At 48.4% G+C, this 27,877-nt stretch overlaps 1 protein-coding gene across 1 annotated transcript in view; it reads right to left on the bottom strand.

Annotated features, from left to right (window-relative positions):
• Window positions 1-26,459, bottom strand: part of BCO1 (beta-carotene oxygenase 1) — a 57,294-nt gene extending 30,835 nt beyond the window's left edge. The window contains 7 exon segments of the mRNA XM_032614836.1: window positions 3,789-4,046; window positions 6,601-6,824; window positions 9,083-9,230; window positions 10,786-10,933; window positions 12,501-12,630; window positions 22,495-22,623; window positions 26,336-26,459. Coding sequence (XP_032470727.1) covers window positions 3,789-4,046; window positions 6,601-6,824; window positions 9,083-9,230; window positions 10,786-10,933; window positions 12,501-12,630; window positions 22,495-22,623; window positions 26,336-26,399 — 1,101 coding nt within the window. The 5' untranslated portion in view covers window positions 26,400-26,459.
• Between the last annotated feature and the right edge of the window lie 1,418 nt (window positions 26,460-27,877).

Below are 27,877 nucleotides of genomic sequence, written 5' to 3'. Positions count from 1 at the left end.
CACATTTCAGTAGCCTAGATATCTGGCTGCTACTGCTTGGACAGAGAATACTCCCTCACTGCAGCAGGTTCTAGTGCCCAGTGCTGGTCTGGAAGGACTCCTTGGCATTCTGAGCTAGAAGCAGGTGGCAGAGTGAAGGCTGGCCTCTGGGCCCAGGCTTCCCGCCTCCTTTTCTTGCCACTGCATGGAAGCCCCAGCCAGCCCTGGCCTCCCTGGTGGATCTGAGGGCTGCATCCAGCAGCACAGCCTGCCCTTAGGAGGACAGAGGCAGCTGCTGCAGGCTGGCTTGGGTCATTTGTGCAGGGAATTCAGGGATCCCAGGCCACAGTTGGGGTCGGAAGGGCGCCCCTCTGGGTGGGCACCCTGTGAATTCCTCATCCAGTGAAGAAGGGACACTGATGGAGAAAGGCCAAAGCGGGGGCCCCTCTGGCCTGGGTCTAAGAGCAGAAAAGGCATCTGACACAGGGCCACACACAGAGTGAGCTCTTTAGAAGTGGTGGCTTCTCTTATTATTTGGTCTTCATTTTTGCATTTGAAAACAAGACAAAAACCGAATCTACTGAGCCAGGAGTTGGAACCATCCCTTCTAGCTCCAAGATGCCAGCTCTGCCCCTCCCTGGAGCCCTGCAGGATGAGGGCAGGGTGGCTGGCAGGGACTGCTGGCACCGCCCATGCCCCTTGGGAACCAACCCCGCCTTAAACACCCCCCTGCACAACCCCTACACAAACAGGCAGAGGGTGTCAGTGGGCCCCTCCTTCCTTTGACCCCAGCTGGCCCAAACGCCGGAGAAGCTGGGGCAGCTGGGAGGCCCCAGACTTTTGAACACACTTCAGTATAGCCCATTCTATGTGGAAGGCACCTTCCGCTTGGGAAATGTTCCAAGCACTAAAGGAAGACCTTTTGCCCTTTTAGAGACCTCGCTTCATCTTTTTCATTCCTTCATTGTTCATTTATTTATTTAAAATCTAAGGGCTTAATGAGAACCCTCTGAGTACCAGACCCTGTGATGGGCTCAGAGGATAAACTGCTGACAAGACCAAGAGTCCCAGCCCTCTGGGAGCTTTAACAGGAAGCTCATTATACCTGCCATCAATGTGAGCAAAGAGCTGCAGGTGCCATTAGAATACACAAACCCACTGAGGGAGTCAGGATGCCAGACCTGAAGGACGAGCAGGGATTAGAATCCCCTGGAGGTTGTGCCTTCACTGGGCTGGTCTCAGAGACCCCAGGTAAGTCCAACCTGCAGCCGGGACAGGAGCAGAGGTCTCAAGGGAAGAGGACAGGGTCGCAGGCAGAGGGACAGCAATGTGCAAAGGCCCCAGACTGAAGGGCATTTGAGAAAGGACAGCATCCCCTAAGGCCCTTCCCTGATATGCTTTTGGACGGGATGGAATCAGAGCCGCCGGATCTGGACACATAGGCCATGTCTGTAGCTCAACTTTCCCCTTTCAACATGCAGGTGGGGCGACTTGAAAGTGAAGCAAGGAGACATTTTTAAGGGACAATCAACAGCAATTAAAAAGCGTGGCCGGAGCTACCCTTCCCAGCACTCGCTCTTCTTTGCAGACGGCTCATGCAGTGCCTTTTTAAAATACACGTGCTAAACTTCTTAGCTTGGGTCCAAGGAAGCAAATCATTTCTAGAGCTTGATAAAAGGTTATAGAATCCTGCAGTGTGTGGGCAGCGGAAGGGAGTGTTTCCTCTCTGTGTATCATCCACAGGCTGAGGCCTCCACGAGGCGGGGATGGGGTGGGAGGTGTGGTGGAGGTGGGCAGGCCTCAGGATTTGCCACCTGTGTGCTTTGTGACACCCCCATCGCATCCTGAAGCCAGGAGACACTCCAAGCGCAACACTATGGAACTTCCCAGAGTGACGGGCACAGAGGCCAGCAGCTCAGATGATGATTTTGTGGGACACGGCTGTTCATTCAATAGCCCTGAATCACATGGGGAGAAAGTTAATCCCTTTTTCTCTTCCAATCTTTCCGACTGGGTCAAGGTGAGAGTCTCAGTTAAGTGCCACTATGTCTTTGACACCTAATACTTTTCCAATGTTCTCTTTAAGGAAGAGATCAGGTCGTCGTCATAGGTTTCCTTCCAAACGAGTTAAGGGAAGAGTGAGTTGATTTAAATGAAAACATGATTTTGTAAACGTTAATAGAGGTGATAGGAAATACGGTGAAAAGCATGACAGAGATACACAAATGACTGCAGATGGGGAAATGCTAGAGAGAGGAGAAAGGACCCAACTCTGGAGTTGGACAAAGCTGGGTTCAGATGCGGGTCTTCCGCAGCTGGTTGGGAGGTGCCTGAACTCCTGCATGGAGGAGCCTGGAGGGTGGGAGACGGCTCCCTGGGCTTCTGTTCCCTAGGCCTGCAGGGCCCTGAGAGAGGTCAGGGTGACCCTCTGGGACTCTTTCCAGGAGTTAGGCCTGCTCGGGAGATCAGGAGAGTTACACCCCTTACCAGAAGAAGGGTTTAGAGCCAATCTTGGCTCTGCCACTGGGCTGTGTGACCTTGGGCACATTCCTTCACCTCTCTGTAAAATGAGGCTAACCTGAGGATCTCTCCCATAGATTGTTTTGATCAGTAAGTTAGGTAAGGAAAATACAAGGCTTAGCAAAGTACCTGCCACATAGAGTGCATTGAGTAAGGATGAGCCATCAAAACTGAATTGAATTGAATTTGGATTCATTTAAATTAATTAAGTCACGAAGTCAGGAAGTTCTGGAGCCAGAAGCCTCTGTAGCCTTTAAAACCAAACCCAGAGCCCTGGCAGCATCAGCGTAATTAAGGATAACATCTGGCCCAGGGGTCATTTTTAATGTAAGAACAGGACTGTTCAACATCAGGGAGACGGGTAAGCAACTGGTGATGAATCCCCACCACGGACTGTCAGGCCAATATTTATAATGATGTCATAGAAGAATATTTAATGTCATGGAGAGATGTCTACATATACAAGTAGGTGGAAATAGTATGTATAGCAGTATACTAAATAGTAGGTACATATTCAGCCATGAAAAAAAATGAGGCCCCGATACGTGCTACAACACTGATGAACTGTGAAAACATGCTTCGTGAAAGAGGCCAGCCACGGAAGACTACATACTGTATGATTCCATTTATATGAGATATCTAGAATAGGCAAATACACAGAGATAGAAAGTAGATTAGTGGTTACCTGGGGCTGGGGGGGATGGAGGGGTTGGGGGGTGGGAGGCTGATAGTTAAAGAGTACAAGGTGTCTTTTGGGGAAATGAAAATGTTTTAAAATTGATTGTGCTCATGGTTGTACATTCAACTCTGTGAAGATGCTAAAAGCCATTGAATCGAACACTTTGTTTTGGTTTTTTTAAGATTTTCTTTTTAATGTTGACCATTTTTAAAGTCTTTATTTAGCTTGTTACAATGTTGCTTCTGTTTTATGTTTTGGTTTTTTGGCCGGCAGGGCATGTGGGACCTTAGCTCCCTGACCGGGGATTGAACTCTCACCCCCTGCATTGGAAGGCGAAGTCTTAACCACTGGATGGCCACAACTACTGAAGCCTGCTCGCCCAGAACCCGTGCTCTGCAACAAGAGAAGCCACCGAAATGAGAAGCCCGCGCACCGCAATGAAGAGTAGCCCCGCTCGCCGCAACTAGAGAAAGCCCGCGCGCAGCAACGAAGACCCAACATAGCCAAAAAAAAAAAAAAGAACAGCTCATTTTGAATTTCAATATTAACGAAATTAGAGCCAAAGTCACTTCCTGAGTGGGCTCACATCTCCCAGGACTCAAGCCATTACCTTGTCCATGTGGAGGGGCACTGCAAACCTCTTGAGGGCTGGGACGGAGGTGAGCCTGGAGTTCTCCTCGAAGTTCTTGTTCAGCTTGGCCAAGTAGAAGAGCTGGTAAAGGCTGCTGTCCTCGTAGGCAATGACGTCGAACAGAAGGCAACTGTCCTCTTCGTAGGCATTGACGTGATGAAACACCACCATGGGGTCCGTGTAAAATTTGGTCAGCACGGACTTCCTCGTCCTTTGGTCAATGATGTGAATTTAAGTCTGAAAGGAGATGCACATCAGTGGTCAGCTCTTCCTCTGCAGGCCCAACACAGCGGCATCAGGCAGGGGACAAGACCCAGCCCTGCCATCCACTTGCTTGTGACCCTGAAGCATTCCCTCCCCTTTATGAGCCTCTCTGTACCACCTCCAGACACACGCAGAAGTGCTGAGGGAGGAGGGAAGCTTTGCTACCAGGGCCCCTTCCTCACCAGGAGGACAGTACCCAGGGAGATACAGGATCTGAGAGTGTATCGTCTCCCCAGCCTTCGCTTGACTGTGATCCAGGTGGGCAGCGACAGGCCAGCTCCCAGGCCAGGCCAGGTTGGGGAGAAACAGTCAGGTCCAGCCCTCTAAGGCTTCTCAGGCCCCATTGGTGGCCAGCGCCCCTAAAGCCCCTCCTGGGTCCCCTCTCCTGACCTTTGCCCGCTGCAGGTGTGGTTTCCCCGGTAACCCGGCTGCCCTGGAGGGCTGCGGTGCTGAGTGACGGCTCTAGTCAGGGAGTCCACGTGAGTATCGGCTCATTAGGCAACCTCAGGCACCTCTGGGTGTCACAGGCAGTATCACTCTGGGTTGCAAGTAGCCGTATCTGCAGCCCCAGTTGCCTAATCCAAGGAGGAAGGGGTATTTTCTTTCGTTTGGCAGCTCTGGCCTAACGATCCTCCTTCTGAAAGGAGGGAGGGGCTGCTCCAGGCTGCCATTTCCCCACCTCCTCTGGCTCATTGCTTCTTTCTCTCCTTTCCCAGAATCAGGCTTTGAAGTTAAGTGGGGGAGGGGCGAGGAGTAGTGTACAGAGGAGGAGGGCATTGGTAGGGAGGGTGGGTTTGGGGAGGTGAACACAGGCGTGGTTACTGTAGGCTTTCTTCCCCATAAACCCAATCCCAGGGTCAGCCACAGGGACTTCTTGGAAAGTTCTCCAAATGCATTCCAAAGCCCTTCCCAGGGCTCTGTGCCCCGTCCTCGAGGGCTCTGTCTTCTCACTGTGGTACACTCCAGGGCCAGAGGTTCCCAGGGGCTGCAGACTGGAGGCCTAGGGGGCCCCGACACTCCTGCTGGCGGGACGCTCGTGGTTCTGTGGAGCAAACCCACTTCCGCAGGCTCCCTGCTGGCCCCCTTGCCCAGCTCATTCAGCCCACAAACATTCATATGAGGGCCTAAGACACATCAGATACTTTCAGGGGAGCTGGAGAGAAAAAATAAAGCCACCCGCCCACTTTCATGGAGCATATACTTCAGTGGGGGTGAGGCCAAGGTCAGTGATCAATACATACAACATGTCAAGGATGACGAGTGAGCATGACTGAGAAAATGGAGTGGGGGTTGGAGAAAGCCTGTCGGGGGTTGGGGGGGTCTGTGATAGACAGGCAGACCTCAAGGATGGGGGAGTGTAGAGCGAGACCGGGATTGATCAAGGGAGGAAGCCATCTGGGGGAAAACATTCCAGGTGGAGGGGACACAAAATCAAAGGCCCTGAGGCAGGAACGTGTTTGGCAGGTTTGAAGTGTAGGAGGTGACCACGTGAGCAGGAAGCCAGCGGTTGGGATGAGGGCATGTGGGCCTTTATGGGCTGGTGAGTGAAGCCTTTGGATCCTATTCTGAGGAAGACGGGAAATCACCAGAAGGTTCTGAGCAGAGGAGGGATCTCGCCTAACCCCTTTGTTCCCTCGAGGACCTCACTCTCCTCCTTGAGAATACAGGCATCATAGAGGCGGCAGCCACACACGGAACACATATTCGCGTGGGAACACGACGATGCACGTGCTGCACAGAAAGAGGACTAGAAGGGTGTCGGATGGGTGGTATGGCTCCCTCTGGAGGGGGCTGGACGGGGAGGAGGAAGGGGACTTGATCTGTTGCTTTCTACGCTTGTGTGCTATTTGAAGAGATGACATGGAGAATTACTCGATTCTTTTTCACAAGTAACAATAGCAAATAAATACTTACATACACCTATACATGAATAATGTATTCATACCCACATGTCTACACACATACACACACGCAGACATCACATATACAGGGAGGTACACGTACATAACAGGCACACAGATATTCTGAGCACTCCACTCAGGTGCACCTAAATCGAAGACGTTTCTGTTACACCATCCGGTGGGACGCTCTGTCATCATGATGTCTAAATAATCTGTGACATCCCCTCCCCGCCCCCCAGCAGGGATGCTGAAAGGGCCTTGTCAATGGACGGCGGAGGCTGGAGGAGGCCAGGTGCCGGTCAGGGCTGATGAGCAGTCCCTTTGCTGCTTGGCGAGTAGGGGCTGCCTTGGCTGCCGGGGCTGCCTCGCCCAAGGTCCCACGCTCTTCTGCGGATGGTCTGCTCTACTGACTTATGGACGTCGGGGCATAAAGGCCCAGCCCCTTGCCCTAACTGGGGACCACTGTGAAGGACCATCCCAGCTTCAGAACTCGCTGGAAGGTCGGCTCATGCCTCTGGGGAGACTGCGTGGCAGCTGAGGGCCTCCCTACCAAAGCCACCCCTGCCTGTTGACCTCCATCTTGCTCTGGCCGTCCTCATGCTGTGGGGTCGCCGGCCCTGCCTTACCTTGTCCTCCCTGTGGAAAGCCAGGCAGGAAGCCCAGCTTGCGCCCCGGAGGTAGGCGGTTGCCATCTTGAGGATATCCATCTTGAAAGGCTGTTCGAGGAAAACGATGTAGCTCTCGGTGACTCCGAAGCTGTGGTAATAGCTCGGGGAGAGGAGCGAGTGCGAGGCGATGGAGCAGAACACCTCCATGTGTTTCAGGGGGCTCAGCCCCTTCTTCCCGCCCCCTAGAGAGAAGCCAGCCTCAGGGGCAGTGCAGGGCCTGGCGGCCCCCGAGGGGGCCACCGTCTCCTGCAGCGCGGCCTCTCAAACCCACCCGGCCGCTGAGAAGAACCTTCGAATGAGAGCCGACAGGAAACGGGGTGAAGGGGCTGCTGCCTGGCTGATGCAAGGACGGGGCCCTTCCCCCGTGAGATCTGGTCTGGCATCCAAAACCACTGCATCCCCAGGCTCTGGGCCTCTGGGCCAGGCGTGTGCAACTCCAACACGGGGCTAACCCAGCCTCCACCTGTTTTCTACGTAGAGGTTTATCTGGACCGTGGCCCCTGCAGGGTCCACGGCTGCTTTGCTTTCGAGATTCAGAGTTGAGCACACGCAACGGAGACCATACAGGCGGCAAAGCCTCAAATACTTATTTTGTGGACCTTTACGGAAAACGTTTGCCAACCCCTGCTCTGGAGCAATGTTCCTCACTTTCACGTGCACGCGGATCATCTGGGCGTCATGACAAAATGTGGAGTGTGACTCAGCCTGTGGGGTGGGGCCCGAGGCCCTGCACGTCCATCAAGCTCCCAGGTAGTGGGCTAGCTTCCCAAGGTTAAGCTTTGATATGTTGCTGAGAACCATCATTTGACATGTACTTCACGGGGTTTCTATGAATTTCTTTTGGCATTGCCCGTTCTGAAACACCTGGGAATGAGACTAAGTGTCTATGGTAATGTGACAGGTTGTGACAGTCAAGGTAGGCTGCACGATTCCCATTTTACAGGTGTGAAACTAGGGCTTGGTGGGACGCTCCATCATTACAGCCAGAGGCACAGGGTTAAGCCGGAAAGACACAGGCTCCTTAACCTGGCTGCCTACTCTGTTATTAGAGGGAAGGGAGAGACCAATGGAAATCCTGCAGGAGTCCAAGTACGTTGCTCAGCATCCACCACGAAGGTGCTCAGGACTATTCGGTTTTCTTTTTCCTCTCAAGGATGAGTCACCCACTGGCCAAAAGGCCTCCCCACCCAGGCCTGGGGCTGGGTTATAATGAGTTACATGCAAGCTTCGCCACCTTTCTTGTGGCCACCTGTGCACACTGTAAACAGCTGGCTGGTGGGAGGGATGCTCTGGGTTGTGGGGCAGTTCTTTTCTTCACCAAACCAATGGAACACAAAGCAAACTGAAAGGAAAGGCACCCGGGCCTGGGAGGCAGGACACAGGTGTGAATCCCAGCAAAGCTGCCAGCCTGGACCAGGTGTGCAGAGGGTACCTCCTGTGAGCCGTGCGCATGTCACCTGATGCCCCTGGGGCTCACAGTGCTCTGTAATATGAGGTGGCAAACTCAAATGGCTAGACCACCCCCAGGTCTGCATTCTAGGATCCCAAGCCAGACCCTATATCCTTTTATTGGCTTAATTAATGGCAGTTCCATTTAACAAGAGCATTGTACCTTCTGACCTCGGGGGCTCCCATCTGCCAGCAGAGCCTGGAATCTGCTGGAGGGGGCGGGGGGGGGGTGCTCTACGGGACTGTGAGGGAGGGGAGCCAGCAGGGATCACAGATGGAAACCAGCCTTCCTAAACAAGAAGGTCTAGCCAAGCACCCTCATAGTTCTGTCTCCTGAGCCTGTGCAGCCACTCTTGGAGGCCTGGTCTCCTGGGTGTGGTTCCCAAGAGAGTCCTGGACAAATAAGGGCTAGGAGCCCTGCCCTCCTCCCCCTCAGGAACATAATCGGTCTGGGCTCCACGCCAGGTTCCCGCCCCTAAATGGAGAAGGTCCAGGAGGCCAGCAGAACAGGGTGGGGATCTGGAGTGGGTGCCAGCAGGGCTGAGCTCCCTGAACAACCCTGGGAGCCTGGCTTCAGGGGCTGGGATGAAAGAGGACAGCACAGCCCTGACATACAGAGGTTTGTCAGAAAACTAAAAAAAATGAATGAAAGAAAGGAAGGATGGCTGGATGGCTGGATGATGGCTGGATGATGAATAGATTAATGGATGGATTGATAGGTAGATGATTAATGAATAATGGATAAATTAATGAATTAATGAACAGGAACCTAAAGAAAAGGAGGTTGGAATAGCAAAGGGATTCACTTCTTCCAAAAGGAAGCCTAGCATCATTTCTTTTCTCCTAAAGGAGAAAAGTGAGTTCACGGTCCTCTGAATCATCTGTGCGGGTAAGTGTCAGATTGAGTGCTGTGTTATCAACCAAAATCAGAACTCTTCCGAAAGAGCCACCCTTGGTGTCTGTACTCCATTACAGCCCCAGAATGACCCACCTGATACTGTGGCAGGGATCTTAAAGATCACATATTTTGTCTTCCCCTTGTCCACGATGGACGTACCAATGTTGAGAACATTTCCAGCGTCATCATAATGAGGATGTGATGTTGCCAGATTTACAGCCACATGTTTACGATAATCAACCTGCAAAACATGACAGCCACCTGGTTTTTGAAAGGGGAAAGGGTGAAATCCTGTGAAAAGCTGACTGACTCCAGGTTCAGAGAGATGATGGTTATTTTTGCACATCTCCTGATCTGAAAATAAGGCAGACATCACCTTTAAAGGAGATGTTTCCTCTTGCAACCTGATGTAACCTCGAGGGGGCCTCCCACAGCTAATAGGCTGCAGGGGACTTGGTGAGCTACATGTGTTTTCTCTGACAGTTGTTCCTACCCTGCCACCTGGCCTTGCCAGCAGAGAGGCAGCCTTAGGGCTAATCTTGGCCACTTCTTTGGTGAAGCTATTTAAATTCTCCCCTTTTGCATCCCACAGAGGCATAAATCTCCAGGCCTCTCTCATAGGGTTATTCTGGGAACAGAAAGGTTACAAAAACATTTGGTCAAAGGGAAAAGAGACTAAGGAGCTCAATAATGATCCCAACTCCTAACAGGCCACAACCATACAGCAATGGGGTGGCCCGGGAGCCAACTGCCTGCACTTCTTCCCCCAGAATAGCACAACCTCCTCCAGCCAAAAGTCAGGCAATACCTCGTTCTCTCCTAGTAATTCCTCTCTGCAGCTCTGTGGAAAGCGTACATCAGTTGGACCTACGCCGCCTAGCCTAAAAGGAGCTGGACGTAATCTCACAGCTAAGGAAAGCACTCCTTCCAAGGGATCATTAAATTGTATTGCAAAGACATCCAGGCTTTGAACTGCCAGCTGAAGAAAACTGAAAGTGGGTCTATTGATCTTCACGAAAATGTAGACTTGATTCTACCCAGGAAAGGTATCTGCTTGGGCACTGATTTTTGCACCCTTGCTCTGTGCCTAATGCCTCCCTCTTCAGGTCAATACAAGGCAGGGCTGCTGGGAGTCCTGGGTGGCCCAGTATAGTCATTCATTCAAATTTCCATTGAGGTGCCACTCAGTGTCAAGGAGTATGGATGCTGTTAGGGGTTGAATTGTATCTTCCAAAAAGATATGTTGAAGTCCTAACCCCTGGTGCCTAAATTTGGAAATAGGGTCTTTGTAGATGTAATCAAGTTAAAAAGAGGTCATTCTGGATTAGGATGGGCCTTCACACAATGATTTGTAGCTTTGCAAGAGATTGGATTACAACAATTATTGGTTGTTCCTATAAACCAAGGAACAACCACCAGAAGCTGGAAGAGGCAGAGAAGGATCCTCCCCTAGAAACTTCAGAGAGAGAATGGCCCTGCTGATACCTTGATTTCAGACTTCCAGCCTCCAGAACTGTGAGAGGATACATTTCTGTTGTCTTAAGCCACCTAAGATACATTTCTGTTGTATTCCTTTGTTATGGGAGTCCTAGGAATGAATACAGACACAAAGATGACAGGACACAGTCCTGCTGTAAGGAAGCTTAGAATCTAGTGCTAAGTGCTGAGATGGGAGAGCCCAAGACCCAAGGGCATCAGAGGAGGGCTCCTCTGTGAGTTCCTGCAGGCTCCTGGCCTCCTGCAGGGGGTCCCTTTCTTGACTCAAGAACTGAGGCTGGTTGTAGATTTACTGATACCTTCTCCAGGGTTTCCAGGGTCTGGGGATTGATTTTCCTGATGTAATTGGTCTCCATGGTTGCATAGAAGTCTTCTCCACACTTCATGATGTTGATCAGACAGTTGTCTGTGAAATCAGGGATGGTGTGGGACAGGTAGGAGAAAGCTCTGGGGAGGAAGCAAGTCAACGGGGTCAATGGCTGTGTCCACCCAGCTGGAAAGTTCTACTCGAGATGGTTTTAATTTTCCCACCACTTAAAACACTCTACTTCAACTAAGGGAGAAAAAGTACTGGGTCCTAATGGGTTCCTTGAGGAATCCTGAGGACTCAGAGATCAAGTTACCCAAAAATACCACCACATTCAATCAGCTAAGGAGGGAGTCAGCTGAGACAACAAGGCTGCCCACTGAGCCCCCCCTGGGCTACCCAAATCCCAAAGTCTCCTGCACCAGAGCCATCAAGACCTGGTGGATTGTTCTGAAGTATTTTAAGAAGCTCTACAGAAATCATAGTCATACCCATAATGGCCCCCCAAAGACTAGCAAAACAGCTAATCTGCTTTGCGCAGGAATGTGAGCCCACCCTGGTTACCCAACTTTGTACAGGATATTAGATTTTTGAAAAAGAAAAGTAAACTAATTATGAGTTAAGAACTGATCACTTGATTAGAAGGCAAACTCAAAGCAGGAAGTCCTGACCTCGTGTACTGGTTAGTGCTCCCCCTACTGGCAAACAGTGTAACAGCAAGGAGGCCCCACAGGCTGCAGTTTTAAATTCATTCCCTCCCCTCCCCCAGGCTCCTCCCCCAGCAGGGAATGGGAGTTCCCCGCTTGCTGTGTGCCGGACTCAGCACTAGACGCTAAGACTGGAGAGATGATGTCAGTTCTGGAAAAGTAGAAGCCAGCCTCCCTCTCTGGGCCAGTCTACCCCTAAGACATTTCACAACCCTTCTATGTCTAAAGAGTATCAGAAAGGAGGTACTGATGGCTGGCCTGATTCCCTGGCCAACAATTTAAGTGTTGAACATGTATGTAATACATTCATATGCATCACAACCCAGACGATTTTAACTGTATACAACTGAAAATTTCCCCATCCTTCCTCTCATCAGTTCCCCACCTCCCTCATGCATCCTTCCAGAGTTTCTGCACATACGAAAATAAATCTAGATTTCCCCGTGCCTTCTTACACAAAGTATAGCATATTATATGCTTTCTACACTTCGCTTTTTTTTTTTTTTTTTTCCACTTAACAGTATATCTTGGAAATCTTTCATTTGGAACATAGAGAGCATCCTCATTCCTTTATTTACACCTGCCTGGTATTTTCCTGTAGTGTTACTGTGATTTATTTAACCACTCCTCTGTTGATGATCATTTGAGTTATTTTAAGTTCCTCATCATAACAAATAATTCAGCCATGAATAACCTTGTACATTTGTCATTTCAGACACAAGCAAGTACCCCTCTGGACTGAAGGGAATGTGCATTTGTAATTTTGAAAGATAATTCCAAAGTGCTCTCCCACCAGCTATGTGGGAGAATACCCAACAATCTGTCAGATGCTCTTTGCCTCTCTTGCTGTCAGTGATCAAAAACTGCGTAGCGTATATGGTCAAAGGCCATCACGGGAAATTTTCCACCCAACCTACAGACAGCCAACCGGAGCAAACACTGGTTGTTTTGACTGTAAAGGACATTGGAAAGCAGAACTAGATTCAAAATGGACAGTTACTTGGAAAATATGTTTTTGCAGGGGTCTGGATAGGCCATTGTTCCAAATCCTGACACCACAATCCTATTCGCTTCAATATTGGCATTGTAGGTATCACTTCTCAGGTATTTGCTCCTGTAATAGACTTCACCTGAAAGAGAAGCAGCAGAATCATCCCAGACTGACACCTTTACAGGGCTTTGAAGTTGATTTCAGCCATTCCAGGGATTTGATGGGCAGCGGGGGGCGGGGGGGGTGGGTTGGGAGGGAGGGGGTAGGGAGTTCACTGGGACAGTCCCTTTAAAGTGTGTGCTAGGGCTTCCCTGGTGGCGCAGTGGTTGGGAGTCCGCCTGCCGATGCAGAGGACGTGGGTTCGTGCCCCGGTCTGGGAAGATCCCACATGCCACGGAGCGGCTGGGCCCGTGAGCCATGGCCGCTGGGCCTGCGCGTCGGGAGCCTGTGCTCCGCAACGGGAGAGGCCACGGCAGTGAGAGGCCCGCGTAACACACAAAAAAAAAAAAAAAAAAAAAAAGTGTGTGCTAGATAAAACAAGCATTTGGAGGGAACTCTCACACACATTTCGGCAAGGTTGAGACTCACAACAATATGTCCAGGTAAGTATTCCTGTTCCCAGGCCCATCTTCATATGAGGGAACTGAGGCTCAGAAATGTTCCATCCCGTTGCCCAGCATCACCCAGAGAGGTGCTGACCCAGGCCATCAACCACCCCTTCCACCATATTTGTATCTTTCCAGGTAAGGTCCAGATTTGGAGGATTAGTCCAGAAGGCCCCGTACTTAGGCTAGGTTTCTCCAGGGCCCTGTTCAGTTCTGGGGGCCCTACACTGACAATTTAGCCCCTGGAGTAACATTTCATATCTCTTTGCAACCAAGGAGCACCCTTATACCCAATTCTGCACACAGTAGAGGGTCAGTACATGTGTTGATGACACTGCAGAGAATCTGACTCACTCCAGAAAAGCATGGACTCTTGACTAGTCCACCAAGACCAACCTGAAAATATACCAGATGGTTCTAGACCTATATTAATTTCCTATGGCTACTGTTACAAATGATCATAAATGTAGTGGCTTAAAACAACACAAATTTGTTATCTTACTGTGTTGGAAGACATCGTCTGAAATGGGTTTTACAAGGCAAAAATCGAAGTGTCAGCAAGGCTAGTTCCTCCTGGAGGCTCTAGGGGAGAACCTAGAAGCTGCCTTTATTCCTTGGCTTGTGGCTGCATCACTCTGAGCTCTGATTCGCTGTCACATCTTTTCTGACTCTGACCCTCCTGCCTTCCTCTTTCCTTTATGACTACACCGAGCCCACCCTGATAATCCAGGACAATCTCCCCATCTCAACGTCCTTAACTTAATCACATCTGCAAGACCCTTTTACCATGTAGAATAGCACATAATATATTCACAGGTTCCTTCTGGGGAGAGAAGGGGGAGGGAAGGGGAGAGAGGGGAGAGGGAAGAAGGGAGAGACATATGGAGGGAGAGAGATACATATACTTTTTGTGGGTGTGGGTGAGTCAGGAGAGGCTTCACAGAGGAGGTAGCACTTGAAAAAGCCCTTGAAGGATGAGTAGAATTGAACTGCAACAGATCCGGGAGGTGGGGCTAGGAAGAGGGTCAGGTGTTCCCATGGACTCTCCCCAGAAAGTCTGTAAGCAAAGACCTAGGGGTGGGGAGTACAGCCCACTTCCTGGAAGGGCTAAGTCAGTGTGGGCTGGAACACCAGGCACTTGGGAGCAGCAGGCATGAGATGAGGCTGGGGGTCATGTGGGGACCTTACTAAGTCTTCAGGGCTGTGAATACTGAGGCCTTTGACCTTTGTAGTGGCCTATCCGGACCCCTGCAAAAACATATTTTCCAAGTAACTGTCCATTTTGAATCTAGTCCTGCTTTCCAATGTCCTTTACAGTCAAAACAACCAGCGTTTGCTCCGGATGGCTGTCTGTAGGTTGGGTGGATCATTTGAAACCTCTAGGGTTTGTTTTTGGTTTTTTTTTTTTTTGTGGTACGCGGGCCTCTCACTGCTGCGGCCTCTCCCGCTGCGGAGCACAGGCTCTGGACGCGCAGGCTCAGCAGCCATGGCTCACGGGCCCAGCCGCTCCACGGCACGAACCGGCGTCCCCTGCAATCGGCAGGCGGACTCGCAACCACTGCGCCACCAGGGAAGCCCCTCCTCTAGGGTTTTTGTTTCATTTTATTTTGCCATTAGTTAGCAAATGACATTATGTTGACTTTTCCCCTCTAGAGAACACATTCCTTGCTGTAGTATAACCTATGCTTCCAGGGTTGGTACAATGATAACATGCAAAAAAGTAGGACCCAGGATATACTGACAGTTTGTTCCCATAAAAAAGAGGTTCATCAGAGAAATGCCCTTCATGTATCCACTGTCACAATGATGGGCTTCAAGGAGAGACTGAATCCCAAGAAATTCCTGCCCAGGGCCTTTTTATATTTTCAGGAGAGGAAATGAAACTAAGAGCTAACATTTATTGAGCATGTGTGTGCTAATCACTGTGAGGGCACTTTATGTGTATTATCTGGTTTAATCCTCTGAACATAAGAAGTGTGTAGAAGACTCTAACTAGAAAAGTATTCTTTAGGGAAAAAAAAATCAACTTAATGTCATTTGCTAATTAACAGCCAAATAAAACAAAATTTAAACAATGCTTGAAGGTTTCAGATTTCTTACAAAATGAAGGGCAAAGGGCTTGGGCACTCACGACCCTGCAAGCCCATTTCCCAGCTAATAAGTTGAGGCACAGAGAGGTTAAGTACCTTGCCTTAAGCCACACAGCTAGCGAGTGGTAAACTGGACTCAAAAGCTGGCAACTGGAAGATCCTGACACAGCGACCACGTCAATTGACCATTCTATCTGTTCCTTGTTATTAAAAATATACCTATAGAAATATGCTACCATAACTGTATGGTTTGGTGAAGTTTCACAAACTAAACCTACCCATATAAACTACTTCCTGATCAAGAAACAGAATGTGAGCAGTCTTTGGGAAGGCCGCTCATATCTCATCCTGTACTAGCCTCCCCGATCCCAACCCTGCAGGGGAACCACTATCTTGACTTCCAACAGTCTTGGTTAGTTTTGCCCTCAGGGTTGCGTTTTCACCTCTGTTTCCAAAGGATGTGAGTGTACGTTTCAGCAGTGATGACTCCAACCTGTGCATTTAAGTGGCAATAGCAACAATAATGGTAACACTCGTCATGATAAAATTAGAAGAGACCATGAAAGACCTTCTGGTGCTTTCTCCAGTCTTCAGGAGGTAAACTGTGTGTCAGATAATCATCTGTCCTCTTTGCAAGCATCTTTTCAGGGGTGGCTACTGTACATCAGTATCTCTGAGATATTTGGTGGGGGGAGCTTTGTCCCTGGGGCAGCGGAAAGGAACATGGAGGAATGGTTAGGAGCAAGGGCTCTGAGACTATCTGGGCCCGGGGTTCACGCATTTGATCACTATTTGTTAAACATCTGGATGGGCCAGGATGTGAGTATGTAATGGTGAGTGGGACAGGCAAGATCTCCACCCCAAGTAGGTTCGAGTCTCCACATGGATATGAATCCTTGCTCCATCATCTACCGGCTATGCAATTGACCTTGTGTCAAAGGCAAGCCTCAGTCCCCTCTGCTCTGACATGAGAACCCTGACACCTTCCTCACAGAGCTGCTATAACAGTTAAGGCCTGTAAAGCACTTAGCACATAGTAGGTGCTCAATAAAAAGCTACATATGCTAGTCAGATATAGTAGGTAGCTGGGGCAAGGCTTTGGCTCTGGGCAAGTCCCCATCCAAGCCATGTGACCTTGGGTGAGTCCCTTTGTCACTGAACCTCAGTTTCTTCAACGGGAAGCTGGGGATCATACAGTCCTCCCCAACTAGGGTTGGCAGTTTTAAATGAGATGGGACGATAGAAGGAGTTTGGCTCCCTGGCGCTTAGCATGCACGTGATAAGTTATGGCTGCAGTTCTGAATTCTCCAAAATCCTGGAGGCAGGAAGACTCACCTGGGGGCTGGTGAGGCCACACCTACTGGTCTTCATGCTACACAGGACCAGCTTTAAGGCCACTCTGGTCTCCCCTTGAGCCAGTCTGCCCTTCATGGTTACTCTCTCTGAGGGCTGCCACCCATAGGTACTGGCTAATGTGCTTTGCCTAAAATGCTGAATTCTGTTCATATGAAACAAACACCCAGCCCAGGCTGGTCGTCAACAGGCAGCCCATATCCTACAAACAACCAGTCCCAGAGCAGGGAGCACTCAGAGGGCCATGGGGAAATGTGTCTCTGGAATTACTCAAGGCCGACACTTACTTTGAGGTTGAGATTAAAGAAGGAGGCATGGAGCGTTCTCTAGCACCCTGTTCTCGGGAGCCCAATTAACCACATTCCTTCTAAAGGGACACAAGTAAACAGACGTGTTCCCGCCTGGGATCTTCCAGAACTGGGTCAAGTGTTATTATTTGGTGGGGCAGGAGATATACATATATATTTTTTTTAATTAAAAAAAATTTAAAGCAAACTTTCCAAAAGACTACATTGGAGCTACAACAGTTGAAAAAGTCAGTTTTGGAGAGGCTTTGTGCCTCTAAATCTCTGTGACTCTGCTGTTGGTGGGAATGTAAATTGGTATAACCATTATGGAGAACAGAATGGAGGTTCCTTAAAAAACTAAAAATAGAGCTACCATATGATCCAGCAATCCCACTCCTGGGCGTATATCTGGAGAAAACCATCATTCAAAAAGATACATGCACCCCAATGTTCACTGCAGCACTATTCACAATAGGCAAGACATGGAAGCAAGCTAAATGTCCACTGACAGAGGAATGGATAAAGATGTGGTATACACACACACACACACACACACACACACACACACACACACACACACAAATGGAATATTACTCAGCCATAAAAAAGAACGAAATAATGCCATGTGCAGCCACATGGATGGACCTGGAGATTGTCATACTGAGTGAAGTAAGTCAGACAGAGAAAGAGAAATATTGTATGATATCACTTATATGTGGAATCTAAAAAGATGATACAAATGAACTTATTTACAAGACAGAAATCGAGTCACAGATATAAAAAAAACAAACTTATGGTTACCAGGGGGAAAGTGGGGGAGGGATGAATTGGAAGATTAGGATTGACATATACACACTACTATGTATAAAGCAGATAACTAATAAGGACCTACTGTACAGCACAGGGAACTCTACTCAATGCTCTGTAATGACCTATATGGGAAAAGAATCTAAAAAAGAGTGGACATATGAATATGTATAACTGATTCACTATGCTGTACAGCAGAAACTAACACAACACTGTAAATCAACTACACTCCAGTTTAAAAAAAACATCTCTGTGACTCTGACTCTTGGAATTCACACGTTCAAATCCTCACGGGACACCGACTTTGCCTCTTCTTGGAAAAGTATCAAATGTGCTGCTAAGAGGGACCTGGGTTGACTCATCTCCATGCCTGCTTTATAAAAATTTTCCATTTTGAAAGAATTTTAGACTTACAGAAAAGAGCGCTCCTGTACACCCTTCACCCGGCTTCCCCATCTCCACTCTGCCTTTTTTATTCAAATCTTTTTTAGTTTGTTAAAGCATTATCTTCTAGTGACTTCTGCTGAAGGCTATGAGTCATTTTCCTGTCTTTTGCTTTCTTACTCCAGTCCTTTCTTCCTGGTTTGGCACTAATTTCCATTCTCCATGCTAGCTGTCTACTAGAACCACCTGGTACTTTTAAAAAATCATGGAGGCCCAAGTCCCAAACCACCAGTGTGCTTGGGGTCATCTGGGAAACGTGTTGGAAACATAGATGCTCTATCCCTACGCTTCAAGCCCTGGGTACGGTCTCAGGATTCACAACCTAAATGAGCATCCTGGGGGATTCTGATGCAGGAAGCCCACAAACCACCTTTTGATAAATACTGGCTTTGTGTTATGTGCAAATCAGAGAACCCTGATTGCACTGTCCTCTTAAATTGTGTATGGTGGTACTTAACATTTTTGGTTTATATTTCCACTGTTAAACACTAGGGAGCCATTGAGAGTTCAAGAGGAGAGGAGAGACGACGCCAGGCTGTGCTACACCAACACTGGCAATCTGGCAGCCTCGGGAGGATTAGGCTGGAGAGTTGGGGAGAGATGGTAGCTGGCAGGAGTGGGGAATGGGGGCAGAATTGCATAATGCTTAGGACTTAGGATTCTGGATTTAAAGAGCATTGAGTTTATAACTGACTACCACTGCTTCTTAGCTGTGTGCATTTGGGTAAGTTCTTTGGCTACTCTGGGCCTTAGATGGCCATCTGTAAAATCAAGATAGTAACAGTGGTCCCTTCCCCAGGAGCTGCAGTGAGGGCTGAGTCGTGGATGGCCATGAACCACTTAGGCCAATGGCCAGCAAGCACTCCCTGTAGCAAGTATTGAAGAGATGGACTGGGGAAGTATTGCCTCCTTCTACCAAAACATCTTCACCTTGCTTGTGTCATTTCAGCTCCACAGAGTTCCTAAGTGCCCCTGTGGGCCAGACCCTGTGCTAAGTGATGAAGATACAACAACCTGAACAGGGACCCTGCACTCTGGGGCCTCCGCCCTAGGCTGGAGAACGGCGCACTGATCATTGCAAAGCAGAATGGGGCCACACACCCTTGACACACGCCCAGGTTCAAGAGCAGGACAGGCAGGGGAGGGCGAGTAATTGGCTATAGTCTCCATTCCTCCCACTTTCTAGCCAATTCCAGATTATGAACAGAACTGTCTTTCATGCTGCTTTATTGTATATATTTAAAAATTTCTGCATATTATGATGTTTTCACACCTTAAAAAAACTTTCTGGCTGGAACAAGACTGGGTCTCCCTGGACCAGACAATTCTTAGAGGCAGGAAAGAGCCCAGTATGCTTTGATATGCAAACTAACCAATCCTCCATCTGGTCCATACGCCGCCGGAGACAATGTCCCTCCGCCTTAACCAGCCCAGGACCAGGTACCAGGCTACTAGGGACCATCCCTACAGCCCAAAGTTCACTGAATTGTTCACCTAGCCAGTCCTAGGCTGTTCACTCTGCCCTTTCCTGCCTTGCCCTCAGAAACCCCAATAAAGGCCTCAGTCTCAGAGTTCACCCCGCTCCTGTCTTCTGTCTCCTGTCCACCCTGGTGGCTTTCCCATGTGCCCTGCGTGACTCGCCTCCTGTGTCCAGCACCTGTGGGTAGAATAATCTTGATTTTCCTGAGTCTCTCTGTGTCTCCTCTTGTGGTTGCACCTGACTGGCCATCTCAGAAAAGAACAGGAAACAGCTACGTACGTGCCTCTGACAGTAACCTTTTAGTTTGAAAACCTACTAGAAGCTTTTAGAAAGTCTAAATAGTATGGGATAACTTTGGTCACTGGCGCATTTAGCCCACTCAAGGATTTTGGTGGACAGCAGCCATACTTCTGTAAGACGGCTAGGGCTCGGTCACCTCCTGCTGGTTCCCTTGTCCCTGGATTCTCTACTGAAGGATACCATTTAAGCATCTGCCATTTCTCAGAGGTATGTGTGTGTGTGTGTGTGTGTGTGTGTGTGTGTGTGTGCGCGCGTGTGTGCTGGGCTGAGGACAGGAGAGAAAGCTGCAAACGAACTCCAGACAAGTTCAGATCCCAGCCCTACATCAGTGACTTTGGATCAGTCACCTAACCTCCCTAAAGTTTCAGTGTCACATGTGCAAGGAGACAAGAGTACCCCCCCCACACATGAATGTGAGCTCGGAAATGGACCATGAAGAACCTGGCAGCGGGTGAGGCAGGGCCTCAGAGAAGGGAAGCCTCTCAGGCACCTCATCCAGAACAGCACTTCTGTCCCCAAGAATCACTGGGAACTTCTGTTTAGGAAAAGAGGGGACTGTTAAGGCTCAAGGCTGTTGGGAAATGTGGAACTACCCAGCCTGTAACTGAGTCACAGTAAAAACTGTGAGTTTTTGCAAACTCGGAGCTCATGGCATTCACACACGGTGTCTGTTCATGAAATGCTAGACCAAGTCGCTGGCGGAGTCCGCACTCAAAAAATAATTGCCGACTAGCTTGAAAGAGATGACAGTTATGTGAAAATTATAGCTAACGCTTATGCAGCACATATGATGAGCCGGGCATTATACAAAGCCCCTCACACATATTAATTTATTTAAATTCCACATCAATTCTACGGGACATGCTACTAATAGCCCCATTTTACAGATGGGGAGACTGAGACACAGATAGGGTCAGTAACTTTGGCCAAGTCACACAGCTTAGGTATGTGTTAGTTAGCATGGTGGAGCTGGGATTCAAACCCAGCAACAGTGATGGTGGGTTTTATTTTATTTTACTTTTCAATAAATTTATTTACTTATTTTTTGGCCATGTTGGGTCTTCGCTGCTGCGCGCGGGCTTTCTCTAGTTGTGGCTAGTGGGGGCTACTCTTCGTCTCAGTGCGCGGGCATCTGACTGCGGTGGCTTCTCTTGTTGCGGAGCATGGGCTTTAGGCGTGCTCCACGGCATGTGGGATCTTCCACGACCAGGGCTCAAACCCATGTCCCCTGCATTGGCAGGCAGATTCTTAACCATTGCGCCACCAGGGAGGTCCTAGGATGGTGGTTTTTAATCAACTGAGCATCTACCAGGCATCAAATCCTTGCTGGACACCTAGTACTTCTGATCATCACAAAAGCTTTCCAGGGAGAACGATCAAGCTCCTTTAACTGATGAGGAAACTGAGGCCCAGGGAGGTGGAGTGGCTGCAGCTTGCCCAAGCTGGAACACAGGGGTCAGAGTAAACTCTCACCACGCTGAACCCTACCACATGGCCCTGAGCCTGCTGAAGCCTCCCAGAACCCATTCCAGACCTTTTAAGAACCCGGCTTGTACTTTGTGACATAAATCAGCTCAATGACCAATAGCAGAGAGTAGACAATTCACCTCCTGAGTCAGTCATCTGAACTCGGAATTTCACTTTAGTTGCGGCACTTCCTACCTTCTGCTCTGTGTTCAGTGTCTTCTCAGGGATGTGACTGACCTGGCTCTCCCTGCCTGGTTTGCAATATGCTCACTTTGTTCTTTTCAGCTCTACGCTCCTATTTTAATTTGATGTGTGTCTGATTCCAAAGCCTGTAAACTCCCACCTGTCCCTGCCCACCTTACTGAGAATGCATATTATTTTTCCGGTTGAACTCGCTGAAAAACAACCCTGGCCACCTTTCCAGGGAGGTTTGTGCTTGTGGTGGGCTGAATAATGGCTTCCCAAGATGTCCACATCCCAATCCCTGGAACCTCTGAATATGTTACTTTACAGGGCAGTAGAGACTTTATAGACGTGATTCGGTTAAGGATCTTGAAGTGGGTGTTTATCCTGGATTATCTGAGTGAGCCTAGAGTAATTACAAAAACTTTTATAAGAGGGAGACAGGGGACTTCCCTGGTGGTCCAGTGGGTAAGACTCCACACATGCGTGCCACAACTAAGAGTTTGCATGCTGCAACTAAGAGTCCACATGCCGCAACTAAGAAGTCTGCATGCGGCAATGAAGATCCTGTGTGCCACAACTAAGGCCCTGAGCAGCCTAAATAAATAAATATTTTCAAAAAGAGAGAGAGAGAGAGACAGGAGAGTCAGACTCAGAGAAAGGGATGTGATGATAGAAGCAGAGAGACAGAGAGAGAAAGAGAGAGACCACAAGATGGTATGCTGCTGGCTTTGAAGATGAAGATGGGGCCACAAGCCAAGGGATGCAAGTGACTTCTAGAAGCTAGGAAAAGCAAGGAAACGGATTCTCTCCCTGGAGCCTCCAGAAGGAATACAGCCCTGCCGACACCTTGATTTTAGCCCAGGGAAATACATTTTAGACTTCCGACTTCCAGAACTGTAAGAGAATTAAATATGTGTTACTTTAAGCTACTCCATTGCTGGTCATTTGTTACGGCAGCTATGGCAAATCACACGGTGCTCTTACCGTCTCTGATTGTGAAGCTGTGGAGCAAGGCCAGGCCATCGAACCAGTGGTTGTATCTGGTCTCGCCCACTGTGTGCATCCCAGGCCCATTGCGGAGCAGGGTCCCCTGCAGCCATGCTGGAATCCTGCCTGGTGAGAGAAAGAACATTTAGTTTCCAGTTCTGCACCTAAACCAAAAAGCTAAAAGAAGTGGCCACACAGCCCCAGTACCACTTGCTGCATCCGTTCATTTCCAGAAAGAATATGTCTGGCATTGTGCTAGCGCTGAGGATACCAAGATGAACAGGCATCATCCCTGTCTCCAAGTTGCTCCCCATCCATTAAAAGACAAAAACAAAGGAAAACACTCAAAATACACTGTGCTAAAGGCAAGGCAACAGACTCAGCAAGGGTGCTGCGTGGAACAGAACTCCACCCTGAAATTGGGTGATAGCAGGAGGGTGAGGAATGTTTCCTGAGGAGGCGACCTGGTTGAGTTTTGAGGGAGAGTAAGTGTTTGCCTTGCAAAGGCCTGAGGAGAGAACATTCTAGAGCTGTGCTGTCCAATGTGGTAGCCACCACCCCCGAGTGGCAACTGGGCACTGGAAACGTGGCTAGTCCCAACTGAGATGTGCAGTAAATGTGAAACACACACCACATTGCAAAGACTTAGTATGAAAAAGAAATGTAAAACATCTCATTAGCAGTTTAAAAATATTAATTACATGTTGGTCTGATAACATCCTGGATATGTGGTATTAAATAAAATATACTATTAAAATTAATTTCATCTGTTTCTTTGTATTTCTTTGAATGCGGCTATTAGAAAATTTTAAATTACACATGAGCAGGCGTTATATTGCCATTGGACAGCATTGCAGGTGCTGTTGGGGTCCCACCCCTGTCCCCTTGGCGTTCACTTCTCCCTGAAGGCTGCTTTCTGCAAATACCTACAGCTCTCCACCTGAGGGCTTTGTTCTCACTGTGCAGCAGCTCTGCCCACGCGTGGATGAGCTGGAAGCTCACTGGAGAGTTAATGCCCATGAAAGCTGCTCTCACCCAAAGATGGATGGGATGCTATGGGTCAAAGGCCACCGCTTCCTTGCCCTCGGCTGACACAATGCAAGGCATATTTTATGCTTTGTCCAGAGGATTTGGCTCCAATGATTCCTGGTGGTCAATGGCTTGACAATGTCTTCTTCATTGGCTTCCCTCCCAGTGTTCCTTGGGAAGCACATCCCAAATAAACGACTTACACCTGAACTCTTATCTCTGGAGAAACCCGAACCCAGAGATCAAAGACCAATTCAAAGATCAGGAGATGTGCAAGTTGTTTAGTAAGAGCTGGCCTGTAACTTTCAAGCGAGGACATCATAAATATTGCGGCTGGAGAGTTAAGTAGGGCCAAGAGACCAAGGTCAACAAGACCACACCAAGCTTTGATTTGGTGCCCAGAAGAATGGGACACCTTCGATGGTTATAACAGGGAAAATAGGATCAGATTTTTTTTTTTTTTTTGCGATTTTAAAAATTGAGATAAAATTCACATAACATAAAATGCACCATTTCAAAGTGTACAGTTCAGGGTTATTATTTTTTAATGAACATTTACAATGCTGTGCAACTATCACCACTAACTCCAGAACATTTCCATCATCCCAGAAAGAAGCCCTGTTCTCATTAGCAGGCAATCCCCATCCCCCGCTCAGCCCCTAGCAACCACTAATCCACGGTCTGTCTCTAAGGATCTGCCTCTTCTCATACTAACGGAATGTGATCAGATTTGGGGGTTTCGAAAGTTATTTCTGGCTATGGTGTGGAGTGTGGACGGGAGGAGCCAGAGGGAGGTGGAAAGGCCAGAGAGAGGAACAGGGTAGCAGCAGTGGGGATGGAGAGAAACCAATGGAACAAAGGGACTTAGAGTTTGACTAAATGTATGGGGAAGGGGAGGGGAACACGCAAAAACTGCAGCCGAGTCTCTTGCCTTGGGTGGGATTATTCACAGAGACCCAGGACACAGAAGGAGCGGGTTGAGGCAGAGCAGGGAGAGATGAATCTGAGCATATATTAAAGTCCTAGACATAATAAGAAGACCATTTATTGAGCACTATGTGTTTTAATAGATTAAATCATTTAGTCATTGCGGCAATCTCATGTGGTAGGTACATGTTAACTTTATTAGACGTGAGAGGAAACTGAGTCAGAAAATGCTTAAGTAACTCGCCAGAGAAGCCTCAGAGCCAAGAATGCACAGCTGGACGTGAAGCCAGAGCCTTGGCCTGGCCCCCCGGGGCAGACGTGTCCACACAGGCACAGTGTTTAGTGAGCTGTCTGCCAGCGGACGCTGACCAGCTGATTAGACGTGACCCGGGGCTGGAGGCCTGCCCTAAGCTGGAGCCCATCCTCGGCTGGCCGCCGGGACTCAGGCAAGTTGCTGCTTCTCCCTGGCCCTCGGCTTCACACCTGCCCAGTAGGGAGGCCTGATTTACAGCAGTGGTCCCCCACTTGGAATCACCCAGAGGGCTGTAAAAACACAGGTTTCTGGGCCCCACCTCCGGAGTATCTGATTCAGAGGGTCTGAAGTGAGGCCAGGAATCTGTGATTCTAACAAGAGCCCAGGGGATGCTGATGCTGCAGGTCTGGGGTCCATCCTCTGAGAGCAGCTGATCTAGATCTAGAGGTTCATTTGGCTTCTCAGGTCCTAGGATTCTTGTTTTCTAAAATTTCCAAGCATTTCCACGCAGTCACTAAACATGAGCTGTAAAGGGGTATAATGGCAAAATGTCCGTGGTACCCCAGAGAATAAAAGGATAGGCATCAAGGATCCCTTTTATAAAAATAGAAAGTTAACAGTAAGTGTATATTTGTTTTTTGAAAAAGTATTTATATGTAAAATCTATTAATAGATCTTTGTACTCTCTATATTTATGTATCTTTTAAAAACTTAAATAGGCTCAAATATTAATAGTGCTTAAGAGGTGGAAATACAGCTGAGTTTTATTTCCCTCTGTGTTCTCATTTGCACTTCCAAGTTTTATGCGTAATACAGACACGCATACAGATTTCACATTACCTCTGTAATCAGAAAAAATATACATAAAACCTTTTTTTTTCTTTCAAAAGCCACCCAAGGCAATTCCTCAGCTGAGAAGCTCCAATCTGACTTGCCTCACAAAGGGCACTGTTGTCCTGTCCTTGTGAAAACTGTGCATCTATCCAAAACGGTGGTGTGGCTGAGCCAACCCCCTCCCTGTTTCAGCACCACTCACTCCTGGGACGGGAGAGTTCAGATCCACTTACTGCCCTGCAGAGTCTAAACAAAATGGTCCCACGAAAGTGGCCACTAAGAAGAGGTGGAGAAAACCCATGAAACGTAGATTCCTGAGGAGGCTCCCACCCTGGGCTCTGCAGGTACTCGCATCCTGAAATCGTACCTTCTAGGAAATCACATCGGGCTCCGTGATGCCCCCCAGCGCGCATGTGCAGCAGTGGGCGCTCCCACGCGATTCTCTTATTACTTTGAAATTAACTTAGGACGCGCACATTTTTACAAATATATCACGCACTGGGGATGGAGCACAATTTGCAGAAGAATCCCATTGTCTGTATGCCAATTGCAGCAGTCCCGGGACTTTTCTCCTGGAAATAGTGAGAACGACTCTCTCTCCTTGAAAACTGTTATAATGCATAAAAGCACAACTAGTTTTTCACAGAGAATATATCTAGATTATGGATCATCTTCCCTCTATATACCGCTTTCCAGATTTTTCAAAAATAATTTATAATAAACATTACTTTTATAAACAGAAAAAAAGTGTACATCTAAACATATAAGCACCCATCGCTTATAGAAAACGCTTACCTGTCACTCTGGCCCTCAGAGGCTCCAGTTGTTCCTTCTTATTTCTGCCAAATATTATATCCATCGTGCAGGGCGATGAGCAACAGTGGTATTAACAGTGAACAGATGCTCCTCTGTGTTCAAGGCGACTGCTCCTGGCCCCTCCTTGCCTTCCCGTCCTGCTCTCCTGCAGCTTCCTTTACATCTCCTTCCCTTCTGATGCCACTCGTTTCTCCCTTTGCTTTCTGCTCTCCGCTCTCCGCTCTCCGAGGGCCTGGGATCTCTTCGTGCATACGGTGGCGGGAAGCTGCACTGGCGTTATTTATGTTTGGTCAACGGTCAATTCCCCAGCCACGTGTCCCTGTTAATCTTTAATTCTCTGATTGTGTCCTCAACTCTCCCTTTCCACTTCCACTTTTGGTTGAATCAAGAAAAGCGAGTTTCTTGCTGTGTTTAAGCTGACAGGATCCGGGGGGCGGGGTGGCGGGGGAGGGATAAATTGGAAGATTGGGATTGATGCATACACACTACTCTATATAAAATAGATAACTAATAAGGACCTGCTGTATAGCACATGGAACTCTACTCAATACTCTGTAATGGCCTATATGGAAAAAGAATCTAAAAAAGAGTGGATATTAGTATATGTGTAACTGATTCACTTTGCTGTACACCTGAAACTAACACAACATGGTAAATCAACTCTGCTCCAATAAAAATTTTAAAAAAACAACAGGTGGGATCATTTAGCGGTGCATTCTGCTTAGGACACCTGGATTAGGACAGCCCAGGGTGCATCAATCACGTGAATCCCTACTGCGCAGCATGGGAACTCAGTTTGCCAGAGAGGGAAAGTACTGTTTTGTTTTGTTTTGTTTTGTTGTGAATAAAGGTCCCTGAGCTTCCTCACCACCCTCCCCACCACTCAAAGAAAAAAAATCACATGTAAAGAGCAACTTAATTATACTTCATTTTTTGGAGAAGTAAACATAAAATGTTTCATGTACCCATTTAAACAATAAATTCAGGGAACCAAAAACTCTACTCAGGAACTACAAGGAATAGTAAAAAAACAAACTTCAGCTCCAACTTTCTGGCCCATCAAGAGGGAGATAGTATGCCTGTATTTGATTTTAAGGTTCCCCTACATTCATGAATCTCGAGGTGATGCCATTGCCTAAAATCCATATTCAACTTGCTATGAATGTTGGGTGATGAATTACTGGCCTCACCTTCGCTCATGCTGCTTTAAGAAAGAACCAGCTGTTCCCTCTCTGGGTGGAGTGAGAAAAGCTGGCCTTTATGCAGCCAGCTGGGTCTAGTAGTATCAGGGCTGGGCCCAGACTGTTCCAGGATCGCAGAGCTCAGTCCTGAGAGCAGCGTGGCCTGGCTTTGCTCCACCCTGGCTGCACATTCCAATCACCTGGTGGGAGCTTTAGCAATACCCGTGCTGGGCCCCACTCCAGACCCACCCATTCAGAGTCTCTGAAGGTGCAGCCCAGCCCTCAGTAGTCTTAAAACTTCTCCAGAGTACTCTACTTTGCACAGCAGGCCCTGGTTAAG

Source organism: Phocoena sinus, chromosome 19 (assembly GCF_008692025.1).
Source record: "Phocoena sinus isolate mPhoSin1 chromosome 19, mPhoSin1.pri, whole genome shotgun sequence".
Classification (NCBI taxonomy): Eukaryota; Metazoa; Chordata; class Mammalia; order Artiodactyla; family Phocoenidae; genus Phocoena; species Phocoena sinus.
The sequence above is the reverse complement of the archived record's forward strand: the minus strand, read 5'-3'. Positions and strand labels throughout refer to the sequence as shown.